We start from the raw sequence: 16,916 nt of genomic DNA, 5'->3' as shown, positions 1-16,916 counted from the left end.
GCTAAGTTATGAATCTGACAGTGTGGTTAGCTGAAACGCTTTTGGTTTGTTTTCTTCCACGGTCTATTGCAGTGCCTTTAATTCTAAATATTTGCACAATTTTGCATAGAAAAAAAAAAAAAAAAAGTAATCTCAATAGTTATAAATGTTATAAATGTAATTTTTCTATGCTTTCTATATTTTGCAACCAATGATAATAACTAATTTAATTCATTATACTCTCTATACATTTTATTTATTATTCTTTTTTTATACTCTTTGCTTACACAATCTATTCCCTTACTGGTAGATTTGGTCTAGTTATTGATCTATTCTTCTTTGTCTTTGAAGCAAATTTTGAAGCTTGATCTAAAGTACGACCAACGTTATCCAAGTCCTTTACTTTATAAATACGAACCATCCAATTTTCTGATGTAAATACTTCTTCAACAACGCTTAGTTGTGGAGGGTCATTTGCAGGAATTTGCTGATTTCTCACTCTATCTATACCATCTCTACCACCAAACATTTCAGCAAATCTATAATACGACATTTTGTACATTAATGAATTCTTCATTGCTTTAGATGCATCCTTATCCATTTTGTATTCGCCTCGTTCTGTAAAGTAGTCTCGTTCCCTAATTTCATCGGGCCAGATACCTTCAGCAATTCTAACCATCCACAAAAACTTGTTAATATCGTCTCCAGAATAACCCAAGAATCCTCCGAAAATCACAAGCACGTAATCAACATCGTGTTGCTTCAATATTTCATAGGAAACCTCTTCTGAGGATGCCATTGCTTTACCAACGGTGGCAATATGTGTATTGTTCCAAGTGTTGTTATCAACAAGTGTAGTTCTATCAGCAATACCTCCTATCTGGTATCCATAATCCCACCAAGCCATTACTTTGGCATCTTCCGGTGTGTTCATTCTCAACCAGTAATAAGCTTCTCTATAGTCGTCAATGATATGCTGTGAACCGTCTGGGTTTCTCGAAGCGAGAACGACCGAAGGCGATGAATATGCATTTGAAGTTACCCAAGTACAATGCAAAACAAAGTAAAACAAGTAAAATGCAAACGACAACAATACAACAACTTTTGAAATCAACTGAGCAATAGGTAATCTAGTAGCTGTAGTATTTGATCTTGTTTTCGACTTGCCACTTGTTTTCCCAGTAAAGATGTCAACTACATTCAAATAAATGTCAAATAGTTTGGATAAGGCAAGGGCACCAGCAATACAAATGACTGGAGTTAAGGTTAACATTAAACGAACCATAACGCCAGCAAAGTATGAACACAAAACACTGTAAATGATAACAAACACATGTTCATCTCTCAATTCTTGGAAACACAAATAAACACCTGCTGGGAATAACCAAATCAATATCGAAGTGTCAAAGAAGAAAGCTGGCCAAGCCGTAGGCTGATGTTCTGAAACCGAGGCAATAATAGGTATGTGGATCTTGGCATAACTTGTATCCCATAATGAATAAAACCTACCTGTCCACGGAGCAATCAACCCCATTGCAGTTAATCCAAATAATGCACCAACGCCCAATACAAACACCAAAGCCAAAGACACAATCAAAAAGGATTTGAACTGCTTTGAAGGAACTTTGGATTTGACATAGTCCCCAAACGCAACTAACTGCAATAATCCAAAAACCCCTAAAGCGGCCATATGATCGTTTGATCTGATTGGCAAAAATCCAACAAACGGAATTTGCATACTAGCCAAAGTCCCCAATGCATACCATGTTGTATAAGCAGTATATAACTTGGGACTGTATCTGCCCATTAACAACAATACAAAAACATGTAATGGAACCAAGTTGGTAATGAAAACATAGCCACCCCAAGCACTAACCATGTAAAAATAAAAAATAGCAGTTAAAGTAGCAAAAAAAACAGAACCCAATTTCATCGCCTTGATCCAAAAGTAGAAAGTGGCCATAAGCAAGGTAATGGCAATTGCTTCGTTATCATAAGATCCAGCAACCGACCTTGATATATAGCCAGGAGCAATGCCCATAAATATAGCGGCTAACAACCCTGCATTAGAATCCTTCATTTCCTTAGTGAGAAAGTAAGTACAGATAGCGGTGAGTCCACTAAATACTGGAGCCAACATAACACAGATATTCCTAATATCAACAGGCAATTTGAACCAGTCTTTCAAAATGTGCCATATTGCACCTGAAGTAACCATCAATCCAGGGTATAAAGTACCACCAGTAACACGCCCCAAGGGGTACCAAGTTCTATCGTCAAACCAGTTGAGAAACTCGTAAAACGAGTGTGTCACAAGGTACTTAGTAGCTCTAAAATTAAACCATGGATCGAACTCATGGATAATCGATTCAAAACGGATCACTGAGAATAAACGTGATGATATAGCGGCACCAGCTATTGAGATCAATATAACTACCTTGAGAAAAGTTCTTATTAGCTGAACATCTATGCCCGCTATTTTCAATTGGGCTGCTGACGACTGTGCATTCATTCTCGTTGATTGAAACAAAGTCCTTCAAAAGGTTGGTATCGTATCAAGTCTCAAGGTTTTTGACAGGGGAGACTCTTTACAAACTCGTGTTCCCGAATTTTTCAGAGTCGTGTAATATGGCAAATGTGTTTTTAATAAAAACTTCTATTAAATATAAACTATTAGAAAAGAGCATAAAAGGTACTAAAAGAATAAGTTAAAAAGAGCTCCAGCTCCAATTTGCAGGCACACTTCCAACTGGTTGTTCATTCCTGTTACCAGTACTGTTTCCTCCGGCTGCCAAACTATTTTTAAATTTTTGTATTTGCGTACGTTTTGGAACATCTGTTGAATGATGTGACGAAAACTCCTCTTGTTGTTGCTGCTGTTGCTGCTGCTGCTGCTGCTGCTGGCGGTGGTGATGGTGATGGTGCTGTTGAGACGTAGTATTATTTCTCTCTCCTACTTTCAGATCTATTGGCGACGGCAGTTTTACATTTTGTATACGTACACCAAATTCTTGCTGAATGAAATCGTTATACTCGTTAATGCAATTATCGCAAACTTTGGACAACGTTCCTCTACCGCCAGTAGTAAATTGGGCCATGTGGTTAATGTACAAATAATGACATGTGTGTTCGTTGCAAAAAATACCTCCGCATTTTCTACAATGATGCCTTCTTTCGAAAAAGTTAAATTGTTTCTGACAATTTGGTATACCGCATTTGGTCACATTCTCATCTTTCAACCAATGTCTTCTTGTAGGTGGAGCTTTTGATAAGTAATCGTGATTTTTGTTTAACGCCGCAGTACCTAGAAACTTGTTCAATGTATTAAAGCTTCCAAATTTTGGTGAGCTGCCTGATTCTACAGATATCGTAGAGTCCGTTGACCTTATTGAAGCTCTTGATGAAGCGTTGTAATTTAAATCAAATGTCTGCAAATGCGATTCCAAATTATAGTCCAGAGTGAACGTACTGTTATTATTGTTAATACTATTATTGTTATTATTGTTATTGCTATTATTGTTATTGTTATTATTATTGTTGTTGCCGTTCTTGTTTGGTGATGTTGGCGTGGTTTCAGGAGAATTTGAAGATGAGCGATTCACGGGAGTATAGTTTCCATTCTGAGTCATTCTTAAAACTGCTGGAATGTACATTGGGTTCCGCAAACCTTTAATTTGCTGTAGGTGTTGTGTTGCTCTATATTTTGCCTGGTTGGTATTTTGAGGAGGCGCTTGAGCTGAAGCCGGAGATTGTTGCTGATTCGATTGTTGAGTAACTTGATGCTGAAGGTGACCTACAGTATGTAGTGCCAAATTCAGTGGCTTTCTTTTGGTGCTCAAATCATGAGGTGGAACAACTGCCGCAGGAACTCTGTGATTTTGGTTTTGGCTTTGGCTTTGACCTTGGCTTTGACCTTGGCTTTGGCTTTGATTTTGATTTTGACTATGACTTTGGTTTTGATTTTGATGTGATATATTTGAAAAGAAAGCACCCTGCTGCATGGTTTGTCGGTGGAGAAGTTGTGAATTATGATATTGTGGCAATAGCGTCTGTTGTTGTTGAGCATGTGCCTGACCAGCAACCTGGTTGAGTTTTTCTGGCGATACTTGCAGTCTATTAAAAGCATCCATTTGTAGTTGTTTCAAGTTTCGATGGTATTGATTAATATTTTGATCTGTTGTGAATTCTGTATCCGTTTGTTCTCCCTCAGGTGACGTAGTAGGTAGTGATTGTCTGCTAACAACTTTTGGCTGAACAATTTTGTCCAGCTGACTATTTGAGGAGGATTGAGGCGACGCAACTTTTGAAGGAGCTACTTTAGGCTGTCTGGTAAGACTTGCAAATGATGACAAGTCTACCTCAGCTGGCTGATAGGGTTCTTGTGCTTTTGATTTGGTTGTAGAGTTTTGTTGTTGTTGTTGTTGCTGCTGCTGCTGCTGCTGTTGTTGTTGTTGATGTTGTTCTACGTTAGATGGAATAAAATCATCTGGATTAGTAACTGGTCTCGGGGATAGGGTCAATTTCTTCAATGCATTCAATGTAAGGTTCCTTTGCTGTTGTAAAGTCTCTTCATCGTTAGATCCATCATTGATGTCGTCATCTGTATTTGTTTCATAGGACTTAAGAGTATCACTTTTTGCTTTATCATCTTGATACGGTTTATCATCAAATGACTGTTGCTGACCAATTTGCAAATCTTCAGTCAGATTTAGATTGTTTATACTTGATAATACCGGTGCTTGTATAAAAGATTGGAAATTTCTGGAATTGATGATAGTGGAATTAGTTCTCAGGAGCTGCTGAGAGTGGTTAGCAATACTCTGATGTAGTTGTTGCTGCCCCCCCGATGCTTCACCCTGGGAGTTACCTGGTATGTTGTTGACCATAGTTGACTGCTGCAGTTGTTGTTTCAAGGATTTTAAAGATGCAATCGATAAAACTGACTGAAATGATTGAGTGCGAGATTTACTTAGGTCTTTCTTGGTAAACATTAAATCGGATTTACTACCTACTGAGTTTTGGGGATCGTGTGCATTGGTGGTGGTGGTAGTAGTGGTAGTAGTGGTAGTAGTGGTAGTAGTGTTGGTAGTGGTGTTGGCGGTGTTGGCGGTAGTCTTGTTGTCGTTTGAGTTTTGATTCTCTGAGCCGGATGTTTTGCTTGATTCGTTGCTATTTCGGCTATGGCGAGACGACGTTGGAGATGGGAGTTGTTGTTGGGGCTGCAGGGGAAGTTGTCCTTGCGCTTGTAATTTCCTTGAATTGAAATGAATATGCCGTTGTTGACCGTCAGGGTTATCTATCGTCTGGTCTTGATTAGTTGTTGTGTGGTCTTGACAAGATGTTGTGTGGTCTTGACAAGATGTTGTGTGATTAGATGTTGTGTTAGATGTTGTGTTAGATGTTGTGTTAGATGTTGTGTTAGATGGTGTGTTAGATGTTGTGTTAGATGTTGTGTGGTTCTCTTTGTATGAGATATCCTTATCCAGTATATTGTTTTTGGTGTCGCCATGTATAGCTGAGCCATTTTCTGTAGCTGATATTGTTGTGTTTATTGGTTTAGTAGTAGCAGTAGCAGTAGCAGTAGCAGTAGCAGCGGTAGTTTTGTTCTTGTCGATGATCTTGCTAGTATTCCCGATGTTATTCGTGGCAATAGATGATTTTACTTGTATCATCGCACTCCAATTCCTCGCTCTGAGTCTTTTGTGAGTAGATGACGCCTGTGGGTGTCGTCTCAGTCACCAAGTAAGTTTGTGTGTAAAGGGAGAAAAATTGTATATGTCTATATGTATATTATCTATATAGGCTTCTTGAGTTTGTGTGTGTGTCTGTGTGCGTGTGTATGTGTGTGTGTGTGTGTATAGTTCATAAACTTGCAATATGTTATATATCTGACATATGTAGCACTTTCTTTATATAAAGAAACAAATTTGTATTGTTCCTTTATAAGCTTTATAATCTTGTCTATCTGGCCTGTTACTGGGTAGCAGACTAAAACTCACATTTTTTTTCAGTTAAAAACTCGCTATATTGCCTCATTCTTTTTACTCAACATTCTCGACAGACTTGTTCTAAACGTATTGTCGACATATTGTCGACTCACGATCAGCTTGTTATTCTCGACTCATGATCAGCTTGTTATTCTCAATTTGTCCTTCTCGACTCCACCTGTCTTGGAGTAAGAGATATAATCACAAATTGTTTCGAAAGGGTTGGAAAGCAATAATTTGTGCGTACCGACATTTTTTTATTATCGTGAGACATTTTACTGCATTAACGACATTTAATCAAAACACTCCATACATAATCGTACAGAGACCAAAGTTTTAATAAAACAAACTGCACATATAAATTGAATAGCTCTAAATTGAATAGCTATAAATTGAACATATAAATTGAACAGCTATAAAACAACTATAAATTGCACATGTAAATTGAACAGCTACAACTTGAACAGCTACAACTTGCAAAATTGCACAGTTGTGTTATTATTAATATATTGCTATCGAACAATTACAAAAGGATTGAAGCTCGCCTCTTTCTTGCTCTAGAACTTTATATGTAAAAAATAGTTTCCCTTTATTCGCAGTTTACAATAATAGTGAAAAACACTTGAAATAATCTGACTTTTCCCTAGTGTCTGTAGAATAATAACCTGACTCCTTAAACAAGCTCCTTAGACAAGCTCCTTATCGGATGTTTGAAACTCATACTGCTTTACTATCTCGCTCTTCTCGATAGTGTCAAATGATTGAAACTACATACTGCTCCACTATCTCGCTCCGCTCGATAGTGTCGATAGTGTCGATAGTGTCGTGCGCTACCACTACACTTATCTTTTTCTTTTTCTTTTTTCCGTCTGTAGCGTGAATTAAAAATTAAAAGAATATGATTGGCTGAAATCTGGCTCAGCGTTTACCGAAAAAAAAAAAAAACCTCTTCCCCGGGATAACCAACTATGAGAGTATTGTTGATTAAGATAAAATCTTTTTGGTTATCTCTCTTCCTTTTCCAGTACAAGAACAAAGGGTAAAAGGTAAGGATAAAAATGATGATATCGCGTGTGGGTTTGCTAAACAAGCAGACTATTGGCTTGGTATCGAGAAATGCGTTAAATTTGTCAAGACCTAAAAGTATAGCTTCAATATCATTGATAAATAGATCATTACTATTTCAGACAGCTACTGTTTTGTCTAGGAGATCTATATCAACCGTGAAAACAACATCGGATGAAGAACAAGAGGCACTTGTAGCTCAGCGCAGAAATAGACCTGTATCACCACATTTGCAAATTTATCAACCACAATTAACATGGATCATGTCTAGTTTCCATAGAATTACCGGTGTCGCAATGGCTGGCGCTTTCTACGCCTTGACATGCACTTTTGCCGCTACTTCAATACTTGGAATTCCATTCGACACAAACACTTTGGTCTCTGCTTTTACAAGTTTACCTGTTTTTTTGCAGTATAGCATTAAAGCTGTTTGTGCTTACCCATTTATTTATCATTTCGGTAATGGATTAAGACACCTTATTTGGGATTTCGGTAAAGAGTTGACTATTCCTGGTGTTTACAGAACCGGTTATACCGTGTTGGGTGCAACAGCTATAATTGGTACCTATTTGGCCTTCTTCTGGAACTAATTTAAAAAGAAGAAAAAAAGAAAAGCAAACCACAAGGGGAGGGGGGAAAGAGTTTTACTAGGTAGAATGATTCCAATGCAATTACATTTTTTTTACAGTTTGAAAACTATTATGTCTCATTAATACATCTTTTTTGCCTCTTTATTTTCGTTTATTCGTTCATAATGCCTATCCTAATTTCCCATATATACCCTAATCCCATTCATTGTCGTAAACTATTTAATTCCAAATCAGAATCAAAACATAAACACGGAGTATCTTTTGTACAAAACCCACAGTTGAATTTCAATTTCTTCTTTGTAATCGTTTCGTTATTGATAAGGTTCGTCTGCCTAGAAGTTGTCTCTACAGAAATGTCCCTATTATCATTACCTATTTCTCCTTCTCCTCGTTGCCTTTCGTCTACCGCTATCCCATCATGTATCTCAACTTTCCCCAATTCCATCTCTTCCTTCTTCACATTGATATCGTCATTGTCATAATAATCATCATACAAAACTAGTCGATTTAAAAATTCATTTTCGTTTACAAAAAAGTCCATATCCATTTCATTTACTTGATTAGAAACATCACTATTGCTCTTCATATTCTCCATTGTCTTGATCGAGGAAACAGGAGATTCTGCAATTGTTGCGGTTTGTAGTTCCATATCGTAATCAAACGTAGAATCATTGAACAAATCTGCTGCTTTGGAAGGTTGCAATAAACCCGGAGTAAACGAAGAAGAAGAAGATGATGATACAGGGAAAGAATTTGGTGTTGTTGTCCTCGTTGTCGTTGTCGTTGTCGTTGCCGTTGTCGTTGCCGTTGCCGTTGCCGTTGCCGTTGCCGTTGTCGTTGCCGTGGCAGTTGGAGACTCACCCTTGCTATTTTCTTTGCTGTTAGCATTTACCGCACAATTGTTCATTTTTTTATTATTCATCGCTTTTAATGTGTTTCTTAAATTCAAATAGTAATCGATTTGACGATTTATTGATTCTGATGTATTCACAGAATTTGCTTGCTTTTGAACACTTTTGATTATATCTGATGATTTCGTCAAGTAGTTTAAAAACTTATTCAAATCATTCAAGTTGTTGATCATATCCAATTGATCGATTCTTGAATTGGTCAATGTTGTAGTAAGCCTCTTAGAGCTCATGCCATTGGGGCTATATTTAGCATTGGTTTTCAAAGCATCGAATGTGATTACACCGCTTTGAACAAAGCTCAATTCTTTAATTTGATTAGTTAATATTTCAATATAATTCCGCATCAATTCTTGTTCTTTCAATTTAGATAAATAAGATCTTTTCAAGTCCATCATTTGGACATTTGGATCGTTTATTTTGGTTGGTGGTGGTGGCGTGGGCAATTTCTGAACATTTTGAAGAGTTGAAGGGTTTAGTTGTATAGGTTGCTGGATCGTCTTTATCTCAGATTTCACTTTGATTGGACTTGTGCTTGGTACAGATTGTACTGGCCTCAATACGTTGGCAGTTGTAGTAGCAGTAGTATTATCGATGTGATTGATCTGGGAAAGCCGGGCCATCTCCTTAACTGCTGGAGTTCCGCTACCAAACTGCGTAGGTGCAGATCCAGGTCCGTATCCAGGTCCGGGTCCATTTTGAAGACCTTCAGAAATCATTACTGCTTTATTCACATTTGTGATGAAGTTTCTAGTCTCTGGTGCGTTTACTAGTTGGACCATATTCGTTTTCTCTATTGATTCCAATTTCACAACAGGTGTTGGTGCTGGTGCTGGTGCTGGTGCTGGTGCTTCTGCTGCAGCACCAACACCTGTTGCCGCAACGCTATTATCCGTGTCAACTTTTATTTTCTTTTTACTAGCATGTGGTTTAACAGTTTTATCGCATTCCCCTGCAGTTGGTTTCCTTCCGGGTCGAGGACGTGGCGGTAATACCCATTTTTTTGACGTATTCAAAGAAGCAGACTCTTGATGCCGTCCACCAGCTGGTACTTTCAGTTTCATCAAAAGGGATATTTTGCCATTAGGTATGGGGTTGAATCTACTTGTTTGTTGTGGGAGTGCTGCGGTGACGCGTTTTGGAGCAAGTGCTGGTTGAATTCTCGTATACTTTGGAGCAATAGGATGATGCCGTATTTGTTGTTGCTTTGAGGGAGCAGGTTGTATATGAGATTTAGTGTTTAGTTTTGCTGACACAGTGTTGTTGGGAGCTGGATGTAATCGCGGAGCAGTTGAGTTGGCCAGGGGCATCACTTGTTGAAATATCTGGTTTGTGGGGGTTGGGTGTTTGGCTAGACTCTTGGATATAGGGATAGTAGACGGTGTTGAAGGTATTGCAGATGCAGTTGGTGTTGCAGGTATTGCAGATGCAGTTGGTGTTGCAGGTATTGCAAATGGTGTTGCATTTGGTGTTGCAGGTATTGCAAATGGTGTTGCATTTGGTGTTGCAGACGGTATTGTTGTTACCAGTTTCGAAGCTGACAATCTACTTGATAGTTGTGCCTGTGATGATATTGGTATTGCCTGATTTGACACTGAATTTTTGTGGTCCATCTTTGAGGCCCGAAAATTGCAGCACCAATTAGCTGAGTAAAATTTTTATCGTACCGTACTATATAGTCTATTATAGGACACGGGAAATTTCCATTTAATAGGCACAGAAATTGAGTTGTAAAAAAACGTTGCAAAAAACCGTTGCAAGAAAACGGTTTGTAGGAAAAAACAGTAGCTATAAAATGTTGCAAAGAAAGGTAGTTGGAAATTTACCGAAATTGAGCTTACGTTTCAACTTGACGATTGGCAAGTTTTTTTTATGGGGGTGTGTTGTAAAAAAAAATGGGCAAAAAAAAATTGAGTTATGAGGCAAAACCTTTGTGGAAACCGTTGTGGGAACTGTTGTGGAAACCTTTTTTGAAATACTCTAGAGCTTTATAGAAGAAGTAATTTAATGAGCTTTAAATGGAAAAAGTGTAATCTTGTATCTCGTACCAAATGTAAAGTTTGACATAAACTATGCTAAGTATTAATGTGATTCCCGGGATATTTAATACCTTTATATCGAGCGACACTATCGAGCGGAGCGAGATAGTGGAGCAATGACTAGTCACGACACTACCGAGCGGAGCGACTCAGAAAAAACAAACGACAAAATCGGAAACTAAAAATTTGAGACACTATCGAGCGGAGCGAGATAGTAGAGCAATGACTATTCACGACACTATCAAGCGACACTATCAAGCGACTCAGTAGCTTGTTACAACAATATCGAGCAGCACTTAGTAGCTGCCACCGACTATCGACACTATCGAGCGGAGCGACACTATCGAGCCGAGCGAGATAGTGTCGTAACTAGTCAATGTGCTCTACTATCGACACTATCGAGCAGAGCGAGATAGTGTCGCTCTATAGTGTTGTGACTAGTCATTGCTCCACTATCTCGCTCTGCTCGATAGTATCGCTCGATAGTGTCGCTCGATAGTGTCGCTCGATAGTGTCACTCGATAGTGTCACTCGATCGTGAATCGAGCAAACGATGTGGTTGGCACAATATTGACCAAATCAATAGTTTTCACTCTAGTGATTAATGAGCATCTTTTTTCGGCATCTTTTCGGCAACTCTTTTCGGTGTTTCTTCTCGATGTTTCTTCTCGATGTTTCTTCTCGGTGTTTCTTCCCGGTGTCTTTTTTCGGCGTGTCTTTTTTTGTGTCTCGCTTTCATCAAGACATCAACAATGCAAAATGTGAGTTGATTTTGTAGTAGAGAGAGATTTATCAACCGTATAGTCAGTGCTGCTCCACTATCTCGCTTCGCTCGATAGTGTTATATTTATGATCAAGGGGTTGAAAAATGTCGTCTCAGCAACAGAGCTCCCCCAAACGAGCCTCTAGACCAAGTATACAGGTATCCACGTCAACAATAACTCAACGACAATTAAGCCATTTGAATTCTCAAGTTGCTCAATTACATGCAAATGTATCGGATTTTAATGAATTGTTGAAAACAACTGCTCAGCAGTATCAAAGTCTCCAGATGTTGGGAAAACTTCAGGCTAGTTTGTTTATGGCTAGTCACAGGGTGTTTGAAGAGGAATCGTTCAAGGATGACGAGGCAATAAGAGAATCTAGTAACTAGAGCAACATCAACACTATCGACACTATCTCGCTCGGGTCGATAGTGTCGCTAGTCGGTGGCAGCTGCAAAGTGCTGCTCGCTATTGTTGTAACAAGCTACTGAGTCGCTCCGCTCGATAGTGTTGTGACTAGTCATTGCTCCACTATCTCGCTCGGGTCGATAGTGTCGATCGTCAGTGGCAGCTACTAAGTGCTGCTCGATATTGTTGTAACAAGCTACTGAGTCGCTCCGCTTGATAGTGTTGTGACTAGTCATTGCTCCACTATCTCGCTCGGGTCGATAGTGTCGATCGTCAGTGGCAGCTACTAAGTGCTGCTCGATATTGTTGTAACAAGCTACTGAGTCGCTCCGCTTGATAGTGTTGTGACTAGTCATTGCTCCACTATCTCGCTCGGGTCGATAGTGTCGATCGTCAGTGGCAGCTACTAAGTGCTGCCCGATATTGTTGTAACAAGCTACTGAGTGTTGCTCCACTATCTCGCTCCGCTCGATAGTGTCGCTCGATAATGTCTGTTTCTTCAAAGTTACCCTATTTATGACTATATTTACAAAACTCTCGTATATCACCCAATATCCATAACTCCATAGACACATATTAAAGCTACTGTAAAGGCATGTAGGTGACAGCTAGTGTGCTCCACTAAAGACACTATCGACACTATCGAACAGAGCGAGATGGTGTTGTAATAAATTAGTCAGTGTGCTCCACTATCTCGCTCTGCTCGATAGTGTTACTCGATAGTGTTGTAATAAGCTTGTCAGTGTGCTCCACTATCTCGCTCTGCTCGATAGTGTTGCTCGATAGTGTTGCTCGATAGTGTTGCTCGATAGTGAAGCTAGTCAGTGTGCTTCACTATCTCACTCTGCTCGATAGTGTTGCTCTGTTGTAATCGCAACTTGTACAATCTCTTCTTTTCTTGTTTTTCCTTAATAAATAAATCACGTTCTTCTTCTAAACACTCTCTAGTTTGAAATTGCTCAACACACTTCATACTTGCCGCATTCGCCTCTTTGCATTTGGACATTGCTTCGAGTGGGCTCTTATACAGGTTACTGCACTCAATATATCGTTTAATCAATTCATCACACAGGGCAAATGCCTTTTTTCTCCATCTTTCAAAAATGGCTTTTTCCTCTTTTGGTGAAATTATCCAACTTGGCAAATTGGGATTTGTGTGGAGTTCAACATCGGAAAACCCTTTCTTATCGTGCCTAGAGTAACTCATCCGTGATCCTCTTTGGTGTTTTGTTGAAAAAACGTATGATTTAGTATCATGAATTAGCTTGGTTTTCTCCTACTTTTTTTTTTTCCCTTTAATAGAAAAGTGGTGGTATTTGGTAGCGCTGTCATTTTCATAAACATAAACAAAAAATATTGGAACAACTAAGTAAAGATGAATTATACTTTATGGTGGAAAAACATCATACTGTTGGCGATGAGTTTATTAGATACCCCTGACCAGAAACTACAAAGATTGATAGAGCAATTGAACTTGGATGTTGAGTCGCAAACTATAGAACAAGTCGAGGCCGTACTAAACGATACCAAATTGAAAAGAGAGCGTGAGTTAAAGATACTCAAAGACTCGAATAAAAGACTAAGTTATGAAATCCAGCAAAAGACCAAGGAGATAAATCTTTTGAATAAGATTAATGATTATAATTATGAGTTGATAGACGCCAACTCGGCAATTAGCGACTATCAACTCCCTACCAAAGTAGATAAATCGGGAAACATTTTTCAAGTGATACAAATCAAGTTGGATGAATTAGAGAATCTACGAATGCGGATAATCAATGAGACAAGGGACATTCAAACTTCGATTGCAAATTTGACAAATAGGAGAAATAACTTGAATCGAGAATTGAACGTACTACAAGAAGAGTTGAATAACCCTGATTTGGAAGTTGGCGAGAAGGAGGAAATATTGCAAAATGATGGGGAGATTCAAAAGATATGTTTATATAGACAATTAGGGATACGGTTGGCAACGACAAACAACGATACTGATAAGATCCCACTTTCTGGTGAAGAAAAAGAAGAGGAGGAGGAGAATAAGAATATTGACGTTCCACTAGAAAAGGATGTCATTATTATAGATAACGGCGAATATGCTACGTCCATCACAATCGAACCCGAGTATTCAGAAAAATATATTGCTGATTACATATGGGACAATCTATGAATATGGAAACAAAATTCTTATCGTATATACAGTATAACTACTCTCTCAATCACTCACTCACTCACTCACTCACTCACTCACTCACTCACTCACTCACTCACTCATTCACTCACTCACTCACTCACTCACTCACTCACTCACTCACTCTCACTCACACACACACTCTTTCTTCTCTCCTCACTCTTTCTTCTCTCCTCATCAAGCTATTTTAGAAATATTTCGGATTCTCTCTAAATGACAATTTTGTCCATTTCGGTACCCGCTGCACAGGTTTTCTATAGTCCTTCAGATTTCTATTAAAGGTGAAAAATCGATCCTTCTTACCCAAGTCGTTGTACTTTGGAAATTCGAATTTCAAATAATTGATCTTGGCCAGATCAGTCTTATCGCCATCATTTTTATCGGGCTGTGATTGAATCAACCCTTGATATATTTGTTCAATGTTTTCATCGACTTGTAACAGTCTCTTGCGCAACTTGGCTCGCTGTGTTGATGTGATGCGTGGAGTAAATTTCCATATAGTTCCTCCTGATCTAACTAATGAGGGAATCATACTTGATCAGTGTAAAACTGGGTTGCAAAGTTGCTGTTGTAGTAACTAATCCAAAGTAATTTGCTTTTCTCTTTATATCAAGCGTGAAAAATTTTGTTCCACCAGCGCCTCATTGGGCGGTGAGTGGTGGGAGAAAAGAGAAAAGAAAAATATTCAGTGCTACCGTGGCGCTACCACATGAACGGCCTCAAGCGAGACAAGAAGAATATCAAGGCCACCCAGCACTCTACTATCGAGCAAAGCGAGATGGTGGAGCAGCACTGACTAGTGACACTATCGACACTATCAACACTCCACTATCAAGCAAAGCGAGATAGTGGAGCAGCACGTAAACCTTGTATTAGTCTGTAAGAACTACTATATTGTGATATAACGCCAAGAGGGGGGGGGACGGCCTTGAACCAGCTGTAAATCGTTGAAGACTTCTACTACAAGGAAGCTGTAATTTTGTCAAGCTGCTTTTATTCTTCTACCAAAAACACGACATGCTCAATATCTTTAAAAGACATGCTCAATATCTTTAAAAGACATGCTCAATATCTTTAAAAGACATGCTCAATATCTTTAAAAGACATGCTCAATATCTTTAAAAGACATGCTCAATATCTTTAAAAGACATGCTCAATATCTTTAAAAGACATGTTCAATATCCTTAAAGCCAGGGTCGGTGACAACTAGTATGATCCACTAGTCAATAGTGGTCAATACATCGAGTAGATCAGACTTTACTCTGCTACTTAATAAAATAACTGGTCCAATTTCGTTCGTCTTAGTTTTACTAAAAAGGATAAAATATGTCAAAAAAAACAATAGAAAAATTTTCTTATAACACATAACACGTGATCTGCAGCAATTCCAGATTTTTTTTTTTCTTTCATGCAATAGAAGGTTAAAATATTTTTTGTTCTTTTTGATCGGTGGAGAGAAAAAAAAAGATTATGAACCAAAAAGAAGGAGGCTTGAGGGGTAAAAACTGAAGCAATTTGACGTTGATGGTGAGTGGGAATAAAAGTAAACTGGACAAGAATAGGGAATTAATACGAGACAAGTTGAGTTTTCTATAAGGACTTTTATTATTGTAAAAAGTACATTTATTTGAAATCAACTTGGTTGAAACGGGTATTCCTATTTAGTTGATAGAGGTATGCAGTATATGCAAGAGACATTGTGTCAAAATATTGCATCCTTGTAACCGTTTAAGAGTCAAAATGTTTAAGCCTTTTGAAAAATTTTTTTTGCGTGTTTCAGCTTATTTGATTTCACACGGGGAGACACTAGTGATCGAAGTGAGTGGAACAACACTTAGTAGCAACACTAGGCGACACTAGCTCGCTTCGCTCCCTAGTGGAGCAGCACTTGTAGCTTGTTAGAACACTATCGAGAGAGAGAAAAAGAGTGTGTGTGTATTGTGTAGAACAAGCGACTTAAATAAAAATATTCCATTATTTTTTCGTAGAGACATGGTATTTAATGAGAAACTTGTTATAAAACAGTAAAGAGGTTATGTGATTAGATATTCAAATTTATCATTGCTTTAAAATTCTCTAATAAAACTAGACATAATTTTTTAAAGAAGATCCTGAGAAGAACCGGGCCGAAAAAAAAAAAAGAAAAACACGCCCCATCTTGGTAGAAAATCATGCCCCCATCTTGATATAAAAACACGCCCCATCTTAATATAAAAACACGCCCCATCTTAATAGAAAAACACGCCCCATATTAGCAGAAAATCATGCCCCGCTCGATAGTGTAGATCGAAAGTGTCGGTGGCAGCTCCACTATACCTCTTTACTTGATAATGTCGTAACTAGTCCATGTGCTCCACTATCTCGCTCTGCTCGATAGTGTCGTGGGTCGGTGGTGGGACGTATACCCCCCCCCCCCCCCGTGTCCTGTATGGGACGGATAAATTATGAGCAGATTTTTTTCCTAATATTTCAGCCATGTTCATTACATTGCTTTTTATCACTAAAGCTCATTTTAGACATTCCAATTTTTTTATTTATTTTGTGATACCGTTCCCGGTTTTGCTTTATGCACTTACACATCATAAATTCCGAAAACCGAATTATGGAGCTTAATACGAGTTATAAGATGTTGACCTGATAAGGTGTGGATAGTGTAGAAATTTGGTTGGTTATGTAACAGTGGATCAAAGACTACGAAAAGATTGCGCACAAAAGATGTGTTCTTTTTTTGGTAAAAGATCAATTGAAAATAAACATGTATTACATTTATTTTTTGTAAACCTATATATATATACTGGTGTGAAAAAAAGACTTGTTAGGTATCAAAATCAACTTAGTTAACCAAAAGCCAAGCCATCTCTCACTTTTGTTTAAATCTTTAGGAAAAAAAAAAAAAAAAAAAGATAAAACGGATAAAACGGTATTCCGTTGATAAAGACTACGACAAATAATTGTAGTGTAGCCGTGGGTGTAAAAATATACTGTAGT

At 38.3% G+C, this 16,916-nt stretch overlaps 8 protein-coding genes across 8 annotated transcripts; 3 read left to right on the top strand and 5 right to left on the bottom strand. All coding sequences in view use genetic code 12, as the record gives it.

Annotated features, from left to right (window-relative positions):
* Nucleotides 1–271: 271 nt before the first annotated feature.
* STT3 (dolichyl-diphosphooligosaccharide--protein glycosyltransferase subunit) lies at nucleotides 272–2,491 on the bottom strand (the record flags this gene model as incomplete). Its single annotated transcript, XM_049322501.1, has 1 exon — nucleotides 272–2,491. The coding sequence occupies one exon, from the start codon at nucleotides 2,489–2,491 to the stop codon at nucleotides 272–274; it is 2,220 nt and encodes a 739-aa protein (XP_049181522.1).
* Nucleotides 2,492–2,687: 196 nt separating this feature from the next.
* Nucleotides 2,688–5,651, bottom strand: KGF56_001383 (uncharacterized protein; the record flags this gene model as incomplete). The annotated part of the gene is made up of 1 exon (XM_049322500.1): nucleotides 2,688–5,651. The coding sequence occupies one exon, from the start codon at nucleotides 5,649–5,651 to the stop codon at nucleotides 2,688–2,690; it is 2,964 nt and encodes a 987-aa protein (XP_049181521.1).
* A 1,373-nt stretch (nucleotides 5,652–7,024) lies between these two features.
* Nucleotides 7,025–7,621, top strand: KGF56_001382 (succinate dehydrogenase cytochrome b subunit SDH3; the record flags this gene model as incomplete). The annotated part of the gene is made up of 1 exon (XM_049322499.1): nucleotides 7,025–7,621. The coding sequence occupies one exon, from the start codon at nucleotides 7,025–7,027 to the stop codon at nucleotides 7,619–7,621; it is 597 nt and encodes a 198-aa protein (XP_049181520.1).
* Nucleotides 7,622–7,823: 202 nt separating this feature from the next.
* On the bottom strand, nucleotides 7,824–10,142 carry HAP42 (Hap42p; the record flags this gene model as incomplete). Its single annotated transcript, XM_049322498.1, has 1 exon — nucleotides 7,824–10,142. The coding sequence occupies one exon, from the start codon at nucleotides 10,140–10,142 to the stop codon at nucleotides 7,824–7,826; it is 2,319 nt and encodes a 772-aa protein (XP_049181519.1).
* A 1,294-nt stretch (nucleotides 10,143–11,436) lies between these two features.
* On the top strand, nucleotides 11,437–11,721 carry HSK3 (Hsk3p; the record flags this gene model as incomplete). Its single annotated transcript, XM_049322497.1, has 1 exon — nucleotides 11,437–11,721. The coding sequence occupies one exon, from the start codon at nucleotides 11,437–11,439 to the stop codon at nucleotides 11,719–11,721; it is 285 nt and encodes a 94-aa protein (XP_049181518.1).
* A 48-nt stretch (nucleotides 11,722–11,769) lies between these two features.
* On the bottom strand, nucleotides 11,770–12,947 carry KGF56_001379 (uncharacterized protein; the record flags this gene model as incomplete). Its single annotated transcript, XM_049322495.1, has 2 exons — nucleotides 11,770–12,260; nucleotides 12,716–12,947. 2 exons carry the CDS (start codon nucleotides 12,945–12,947, stop codon nucleotides 11,770–11,772), a joined length of 723 nt encoding a protein of 240 aa, XP_049181517.1.
* A 210-nt stretch (nucleotides 12,948–13,157) lies between these two features.
* Nucleotides 13,158–13,907, top strand: KGF56_001378 (kinetochore-associated Ndc80 complex subunit; the record flags this gene model as incomplete). The annotated part of the gene is made up of 1 exon (XM_049322494.1): nucleotides 13,158–13,907. One exon carries the CDS (start codon nucleotides 13,158–13,160, stop codon nucleotides 13,905–13,907), a length of 750 nt encoding a protein of 249 aa, XP_049181516.1.
* Nucleotides 13,908–14,115: 208 nt separating this feature from the next.
* On the bottom strand, nucleotides 14,116–14,460 carry KGF56_001377 (mitochondrial 54S ribosomal protein mL60; the record flags this gene model as incomplete). The annotated part of the gene is made up of 1 exon (XM_049322493.1): nucleotides 14,116–14,460. One exon carries the CDS (start codon nucleotides 14,458–14,460, stop codon nucleotides 14,116–14,118), a length of 345 nt encoding a protein of 114 aa, XP_049181515.1.
* Between the last annotated feature and the right edge of the window lie 2,456 nt (nucleotides 14,461–16,916).

Source organism: Candida oxycetoniae (assembly GCF_023343755.2).
Source record: "Candida oxycetoniae strain CBS 10844 chromosome Unknown scaffold2, whole genome shotgun sequence".
Classification (NCBI taxonomy): Eukaryota; Fungi; Ascomycota; class Pichiomycetes; order Serinales; family Debaryomycetaceae; genus Lodderomyces; species Lodderomyces oxycetoniae.
This window is presented reverse-complemented; position numbering and strand designations above follow the sequence as displayed.